The sequence below is a fragment of the Drosophila virilis genome, chromosome 5, assembly GCF_030788295.1.
Source record: "Drosophila virilis strain 15010-1051.87 chromosome 5, Dvir_AGI_RSII-ME, whole genome shotgun sequence".
In the NCBI taxonomy this organism is placed as follows: Eukaryota; Metazoa; Arthropoda; class Insecta; order Diptera; family Drosophilidae; genus Drosophila; species Drosophila virilis.
The window spans coordinates 5,815,704-5,824,867 of record NC_091547.1 but is presented as its reverse complement, the minus strand read 5'-3'; the positions used below and the strand labels follow the sequence as shown (position 1 = coordinate 5,824,867).

Here is a 9,164-nt window from a genome sequence, read left to right as displayed (position 1 = left end):
GCTTCTGATGAAGAGTTTAATCAAGTTAGCTTAAGAACAAACAAATTGGTTATAGTTAATTATTTTTATCGACTATAACTACGTCTGCTCTGAGATGTAGCACGTCAATTCTTACAAAAGAAAGCCTATTACGAGTCTGCAGTAAGAAGCTTTATCCGTGTTTGCAATTCGCATCAACAAAGCTTCAAATACGCTAACGAATTATTTGCCTGGACAAAAGAATTGACATGCTACTGAGTTCATTTTGATCAATAAAATATTAATAGAATTTTCGGGTACGCAAAATGTCTTTTGACAACATAATAATAACCTTTTTTTTTCTGGCCATTTGGCATTTATGGCAGCTTATCAAATGGGCCAATCAATCAGTTTGTTTACCTTATGAATGGCCTGTCTAATTAGTTAAATGCGCTTTGGCATTGTCTGACTGAAGAAAAGTGGGCCCATTTCCGTGTAAAAATACTCACGACTTATTCACTTATTTATGTACAATATATGATAGCAAAACGTGCGACGGTAATAGGCTTTCTGTATGTGTGGTGAGCAGGGAGGTGCAAAAGTCTACGTAGATTCAAAACGGGCTCACGCGGCGCATACGCAATTTGTGTGTGTGTGTGTGTTTGCGTGGGGCGGATGTGCGCTTGTGTGTGTGTTTGGCTGCATGAATGTTTTCATAAATTGAGTTTGCTTTTTTCGACAGCACGTTTTGTGAGGGTTGACACCGACAGAGCCCCATCCACCACCCCCTTTCTGATATACATACTACCTGTCATTATTCATTGCGATTGCGACTTTTGTGTTCATGCCGTGCCTCGCCTGAGCTTCCCGAAGCGAACGCATTTCAATAAGGGAATTATAAGGTATTAGGCATATAAATTGCAAACAGAAAAGAAAAATAAGAAGAGCAACATCTATTTGGTTTATGGGATTTGCGCGCTAAGAGTTGTGTGCTTGAAGGCAGGCTTATGCAATTGATTAGCCTGAGATACTTTTGTATCTGTGAAGTAGCTGCTAGCTACTAGTGTAATGCAAGGCATTTCAGGAATTTTGTTTTATAGCAGTGCAAGAACTAAAACTTGGTTAATTTATGTGCACAAGTTCATTGAAATAAAAATAAATATATATAACACACACATGGCAGAAACATTTTGCAACAGCTTCAGCTCAAGCTATATGGGCGCACTGCCATGTAATTATGTATGTATATGTATCTCTTGCAAGTGTATTTCGCCGTCTGTGTATGTGTGTGTGTGTGTGTATCTGGGTCTTCACAGTGTGCCCCTCGTACCTTGACAATGCACTTGAGTCAAGTTTGCTTCCTCGCTGCCCAGGTCGACGAGTCGCTTGGCTGCCAATGCAAAGGCTGCCAAAATTGCATTGAGCAACAGCTCGGGCAGGGTGCAGGGAGCAGGGATTGTGGGTTGGGGTACGGGCTGGGGGTGGTGTTGGGCATTGAGCATGATACGGGCAGCATGTAGCAAGCAGCTGAAGCAACAGCAACAGCAACGGCAATGGCAACAGCGGCGACAACAGCAGCGGCAGCAGCTGTAGAACCCAACGGCGCTGCTTGTTTATTTATTTATAACATTTTGTTTGCTGCTCGTTGCCGTCGCGTTTCCTGATTATGATATGCCCCGCAAATGCCGTCGGGTATATTGGCTTTGTCATTTAATATACAACATACAACCCAAGTGTATTACACATGTCCAACTGTCTGTCAGTTTACTTATGAATGCTGTCTATTCGAAGAATGCCTTATTTTTGTCTAAGGTTGGCATCAATCAGTCAATGAATCATTCAGAATGAATGGAATGAGGTAAAGCTATTCGAATACAATTCTGAATTGATTGAATACTGCCTAGAACGTTGTGAATGTTGCGAATGATATTCATTTGCTATTCTGCATGAAAAGAATAACGCAAAGGAATTTGAATACAAATCTAAATTGATTGAATACATTCTTGAATGTTGCGAATGATAATCATTTGGCACGCATGGTATGGAGCAAAGGTATTTCAATAAAGATCTAAATTAATTCAATGCATTGAGTCGAGTTTGACGAATAATATTCGTTTGCCATTCTACATGAATGGAATGAGGCTGAGATTTTTGAGAAAAGCTCATTCAGTTTGATATAAATTGAATCATACGCATTGCTCGACAGTTGCGTTTGGGTTGGATTTTTCATAGGTGAATAAATCTTTCGAACTAAGTTTTATGCATATTCAAAGAAATATATAAAAAAAAAACTGAAACACTTTAGCTACCATTTGATTTGTATTTTATTATTTATAGAATCAATAAGTATCAGTTAGCCGGCATGAGGCTCAGGCTTAAAGTTATTATTAAATGAAATAAAATTCATTTCAAGTTTTCCTATAAACTTTTTATTGTATTCGAGTGAAGAAAAATAGGCCAAGGCAGACAAATTGGAAGCTGTATCAAATTTCTCCAGGACACATTCCGACGAAACTCAAAATAAAAAGCATATGAAAAACTTTTAAGAAATTCTGCTTTCATTTTATAAATTAAAGCACAACTCAAACCGGAATAAAAATTAGTTTATTTTGCTTCGAAATATGACTTAGCTAAGCACTGGGCTAGGTTAGGTTAAGGTTTAGGTCAAGTTAGGTTGAGGCTAGCTTATGTTTGGGTTAGGTTTAGGTTAAGTTAGGTTAAGTTAAGCAAGGTTTGGGTTTTAGTTAATTGGGTTAAGTTAGGTTAGGTTAGATTTAGTAGGGTTAATTTTGATTGGGTTAGCTTAAGATTTAGGTTTGGGTTAATAAGGTTAGTTTAGATTAGCTTCGGTTTAACTTAAGGTTAGGTTAGGTTGAGTTTGATTTATTTGATATTGGTTGAAGCTCTTTGATTTTCATAGTAGGATATTCTAAAGTTAGTATGTGTTATTTTAGATCAAGATATGGTAGGGCATTTAGGTTTCGTGACGGTTCTAAAGTTGCCATTTGCCACTAGTTGTGTATTCATTTTCATGCTGAGCTTCCCATGAATGATAAGCGCAAGTACTTCAAAGTAGCTAAAGGCTGCCAGTGTGCGCCTGCCCCGGCCACACCACCCCCTCTGCAGCTGGTTGCTGCCCCAGTGGCTGCCCCCGCGCTGTGCCGCTGTCAGTCCCATTGCCAGACAGCGTCAGATTGGATGCATTGTTTTTGTAGTTAATTAATTTTATATACTTACCGTTGCACTTTTATGGCAAAACAAATGACAGCAAGTAGCCCATGGCGTTTATTATTGTTATTGTAGCTGTTGTTGCTGTTGTTGCTTGTGCATTTCATAAAATTGCTTTCACTTTGTGCTTTGCTTTATGACATTGCCATCGCGCATATCTGGCATATTGGCATATCGTGCGCGCTACTTCACAGATTTTCCAGGACGAAGCCAACCCATTTGACACCCAAGGCTGCCAGCTGCTGTCTGACTTGGCTTTCGTGTGATGAAAGTGAAGCTCAACATTTTTTTTTTTGGCTGAATTGCTTTCCCTCCCTAGAATGATTGATCAATGTTGACAGATTTAACGAGCTGCTAAAGTGCTGCAAAACAATTCAATTATCAGGGCGGGCGGGTGTGTGTGTGTGTGTAAAAGTGTATTGGGGTGTGCGCGTTGCTGGGCAAATGGAAAGAAAATATTTGCATATACACATGCTAACGTTTTTATACGCTGCTGCAGTGCATCATCAGTCTTACATCATCATCATCATCATCATTATCAACATCATAATCAGCAGCTATCGCATTGCCATTTCCCAAATATAAGTATATATCCAAAGACCATTTTTGGCACGTTCAGCTGCAGCCAATGCTGGCCTATTTATTTATGTGTGTGCTGACCTGCCACACACCTCGCACACACACACGCACACACACACACGCACAGATCCGCAGCCAGGCATTGCAACTTACATCTTATAAATAATTCAGTTTGCATTTAAATTTGCGTGATTTCTTTTTAACGCGAACTGCCCTCAAATATATGTAGTATATGCTTTTTTTTTCATGGTTTATACGCGCATTCATTTGATTTATTTATTTATTGATGCAATTTCGGGCTTGGGGTTTTTTTCAGTAGAGATTCGGATTCGTGCAAGGTCTGCCAGCTTATGACAATACGAATTTAATCTTTCTCACAGCCGCTGCGTAATGCGATTTCAATGCCGTGTAGATTTCAGCTGGCCATTGGCCAAATAATCACAATATTACTTAAGTTGTTCTGAATTTCTGTTTGTTTATGTACTCAATAGGTTAGCCAGGTCTTTGTCAGAAATCGTATGAGTTAAGCTGCCAAGGCAGTTGTATAAATTGTTTGTAGTGTAATTTATGGATTTTAATATCAATTTAAATTTTTGCGTCACTTTCAGGGTAGCCTTTCAATCAGATTTGCGCCTTAACTGCTTGCAAATTGTAAGCACAGTTTTTAGAAACAAAACTTTGCTTTAAGTCTTCTGTTTGTTTTGGCAGTAAAAATGGGTTTGTCTAGAAATTTATTATCCATTGGTGTCTCTGCTTCGCTTTCAGTCTAGTGTTTCTATCAAGTTTGCGCCAGAACTGCTTGCGAATTATAAGCGCAGTCTTTAGAAACAAAAGTTTGCGTTAAGTCTTCAGTTTGTTTTGGCAATTACAATAGGTTCATCTGGTAATTATTACGTAAACAGTTTTCTAATGTGGAAAGCTTCCTATATACTATATCATTTTGACAGCTTTGCTTTTCGCACTGCAGCCCGCTTCCGCTTGCCTAATTAGCACGTTTTACAATCAATTTGTTTGCATTTAGTTCGGCATTTCCTTTTAATTTGGCTCATCAATTTCCTAAAAGCTGCTCAGCATAATTACAATCCTTTCATGCGCGTAATTCGAGTTTCAGCTTCGCCAGAGAGCTAAGTACATAATTCTTGTTAATTTTGTGTGAAGCTCAGAGCCATTAAATGCTCTATTATGAGCTTCTGGAACCGCAACAACTCTTAACTAGCTGGGCAAAGCACGCGTGTTTCTGTATCCCGACCACGGGCAGTGGGCCTTTTCGCCATGGTGGACATGTGGAAAAGTTGCCCAACTTTGTTGTGCCAACTGCCGCAAAGTTTGCCCAGCTGCGCTGTCCCGGCAGACTGTCCCGAATTCCAGCCAGAAAGAGAGAGAGATGGGGAGAGTAATCGGAGCTCTCGCTCGCAATTCAATTCAAATACTAAACAAATTTAATGAGCACAATATTGAAGCAATGCGAAATTTGAAATAATTTAATAATGTTTGTGGCCAAAGTTGGTTTCTATTCACTTGACTTGCTGCTGGCATATAATGTTTAATTAAAACGAGATAAATCCATGCTCTAATTAATGCTAAAGTCCTATAATGAGTGTAAGCTAACAAATGTTTGAAATATGCTTAATCAGTAAACAAATAACCGATGGCAAATTGTGCTTAATAAGAATATCAGAGCCTTTAGTATTTGTTGTATATGTGGAACTCTATTTAAGTATTTCGTATTTAAGTTTTTTTTAAATAAATTGAATTTTCTCTGCTAGGATTTTTTTTTTTTTAATTTGCCATGCCTAAGAAAGCCTTTCTGTTGTGTTAATCGTGCTTTGGCATATAATTAATCTTGTTTTTCTCTCCTTTTCTCCTTATTTCTTTTGCAGTTATGGCCAGCATGCAACGCTCTAAATGACAACACGATCCCAAAAAGTTCGAACTCGCTTTGTGATAAACCCAAGTTGAATAAAGTACGCGCCAAGTAGTTAATATATTTATGCCATATACTTATACATATATATTTAATTATTAACTATACGTAACTCTTTTTAGTTTATTGAAATTCAGTTAGTGAGACTTTGAGACAGAACAAAAACAACATTATAAAAGACAAGTTGACACTGCAAGTACTGTAACTGTAACTGTAACTGTAACTGCAACTGTAATAGAACTTCCCAATCCTCAAGAAAAAGACACGCCCCCTTAATCGATAGTTAACACATTTAGTTAGAGCTTATTAACTTGACAACCTTGATTAGTTAGGGATTTGCCCGAGCGCTCTGAATAATAATTCATAGAGAGCTGCCACCATGTCACATGGGTACATTGAGGAATGTACGTAATATATCCCGCCGATGAGCTCATCCTAATGACATATGGTCTCCTTGCACCACGTGTGAAACCGCGACCCACACTCGACTGCCTGCGCGAGCCGCTCATACCCCTTGAGTATCCAGCGAGAGCCGCAACCAGCTCCAACGTCAAAGGCAACGCCAACGTCAACTTGATAAGCGCCGCCGCCGCTGCCGCCACCAGCTATCCCAACGACTCGTACAGCACAGCACAGTGGTCGCCATCGTCGAGCTTAGCCACAGGTGTCACCAGAGCACAGCCCATCCCGTCACGCATTCCCACAACGTTAGCGGCGCCCACGCCGTCCAATTCACCACAGGGGCAGCCGCAGTCGCCACTCGTCGAGGCCGGCGGCATTAATTTTTTCAACTTTGAGCCACCTTTGACGGCTGTCCAGGTACCGCAGTCGCAGAGCCTGCCACCCACGCCCACACGACGCACATCGCGCGCCTCCTTGACGCACTCCAACCACAACTCCGGCGGCAGCAAGCGGTCCAGTGTACGCAGCAATCGCTCGCAGGCGCCGCTCTCGCCCAGGCTGCTGCCACATCAGCGTCCATTGAGCACGTCCATGTATAATAATGATGCCAACATGCAAGGCGGCGGCAACTCAGCATCTGGACGCGCACCATTCCAGCGCAGCGGCAGCGCGTTCGATGAGGAGGGACGCCTGATCGATTATGGAGCAGCCGCGTCTGGTGCTCTCGTCACGGCACGTTCGCGCAGTCCCAGCGTATTTTTGGAGCCACCTTCGCCAGATCCCACACATGCACACTTCGGGCCCGGCTGGGGGCGACCCATGTCGCCCATGGATCTGCCGCCGGAATGTTCAGCCAGCAGCAGTGTGCCCAGCAAATCGCCCACCGCCAGCAAATCCCGTTTGCGGCCTAAGCTGCACATACCGCTGGGCCGACTTGGTCGTTCCACCTCGTCGGATACGCGTGAGCGTGAGAGTAATCGGCTGCGTGAGGATGTGCATGTGCATGTCGAGAATCCGGTATTCAGCAGCGAGAACCTGCGCCAGAACAACTTCGATGCATTTTTTGAGGCACGCGAACCGGTCATCAAGCTGCAACCGCGCACGCCCCACTCGGCGACAGCGGACGGACGCGGCCACTCGCCGCCGCTGGAGAACTATGCGGGCGTCTATGGCACACCGCGGACGCGAACTCCAGCTGGGGGCACAGGCGGCGGCGGTCTATTTGCGCGCTTGTCGCGCGAGGAACGGGAGCGTGCGCTCAGTGCGCGCTCCCGCAGCGCGGAGCATTGGGATGAGGCGGGCGGTGCTGCTCCGGCGCCAGGTGGTGCTGCTCCGGCTAGCGCTGGTGGCGGTGCGGCGCACTCCAAAGGTGACAGGTGCCCCCAAAAAAACTACTCTTTCACAAGCTAATCAAATTGTTTACAGTTCTTTTTGCCGCTGCCGCTGCTGCTGCTGCGCATGCTGCCAAAAACAAAAAAAACTCGTAGAAATTGTTGCGTATTGATTGATTGATTGATTGAATGAATGATTGATTGACAACTGCATAACCAGCCAAAGCGCTGCAACTTTCGCTTTGCAGTTGTTAAACATGATTTTTTATGGCGCTTGCCATAACCTTGCAGGGATTAAGTTCGTTAAAGTCGCAACTTTGTCAGAGATAAAGAGCAGGAATAAAGCAAATGTTAAGTATTCGGTAAAGGGTTCAGTAAATTTTATGGGCTGGAGATATAAGCTGTTTTCTAAGGCCAAGTTAAGTGACCAACATTGTTTATTCGTCTAATCATAATAAGGTTTCTTTGAAAAACCAACTCTTTTCGAATATTTAGTTCTGCAGTCCTCGACAGAGGACTTAGTTCATTGGAAAGTGACTTATTGATTCATTGACTTATTTATGAATCAGTCTGTCCAAGAACTCAATTTAAAATTGAATTTATTAAATAATAGTCTCAACTAGTTAAAGCTTATTGTTGAAGAAAAGTGAAGTTGCTGGTTCAGTCTTCATTCAATTTAAAATTGTGTTTCTCAACAAATTAAAGATTATTTTTGTAGAATCTGGTATAGAATTTATTTAAGAATTGTCTCAGCAATTTTAAAGATTATTTTAGGAGAGTCTCTTTTATTTAGTTGACAATAGCTAAGTTAGTCTAAAGCATTTTAAATCTTCATTATCTATTCAAAAAAGAGCTGTCAAATGTGCGACTGAGCATTAAGCCATGCTCAAATAATTCCTGCAAGGATATGCAAGCGTTTTGCATGCCAAAGTTACGTTTTTTTTCATCTCACACCTTTGCATAGTTACCTTTATAAAGAGTTAAAACATAACTAAAAAAAAAACAGAGAACAAGTCGAGTGCTTTAGTCGCTTGACTTTAAATGTAATGCAGGCTGACTGCCTGCCGTCTTATCCTAATTCTTATCACACATGCAATGATGTCCGTCCGCGCGTTCTCTGCATGCTAAGTGGATTATGTGCATGCTTGCATATGCTCCCATACAAACACACAAACTAACACCACACACACACACACACACTCGTACACACACACACACATGCTTGCTGGCAGGATTTAACCTTGCATAGCGTGCCCGTCGGCAAGGCAAAACAGGGTTTTAGAGCGCGCGTTTTTCCACTTCGAAATGGGCACACGCACATAATTCCTTGGCAAATGCTGTGCAGTGCTTTCAAAGGGCAAACAATCAGGCAGGAGGCATGCTGCATATCCTCGCTGAACGCCTTCGCAATGCAGCGAGCGCACAAAGCTAAGCAGGGCGTGAAGTGTAATCAACAACGGTTGGCGCGCATCCTGGCGCTAGGAGGCGGCACGTGAGCCACGCCTTAAGATGCCGCAAAACCAACGAAAGAATTCATTTCAAAGCTTAGAGCGCGGCAAATTTGATGACCCGCTGGAGCAGCAGCAGAAACTAAATCAACAGCGTGCGGTCGCTAGACGTGATCGTTGTGTGGGGCCACGGGATGCTGTCTGGCCACGCCCTCTTCATGCCGCCCCCAAATTGCAGTCGAAATGTCTCATAATGTCCACAGCGGGGCACAGTGTGGTTTCAGTGTATAATTC

At 42.5% G+C, this 9,164-nt stretch overlaps 1 protein-coding gene across 1 annotated transcript in view; it reads left to right on the top strand.

Moving 5' to 3' along the window:
- The first annotated feature begins 5,811 nt into the window (after positions 1 to 5,811).
- Stacl (SH3 and cysteine-rich domain-containing protein) overlaps positions 5,812 to 9,164 on the top strand; it is a 67,677-nt gene continuing 64,324 nt past the window's right edge. The window contains 1 exon segment of the mRNA XM_032435651.2: positions 5,812 to 7,460. Within this exon segment, the coding sequence (XP_032291542.2) occupies positions 6,092 to 7,460 (1,369 nt within the window). The 5' untranslated portion in view covers positions 5,812 to 6,091.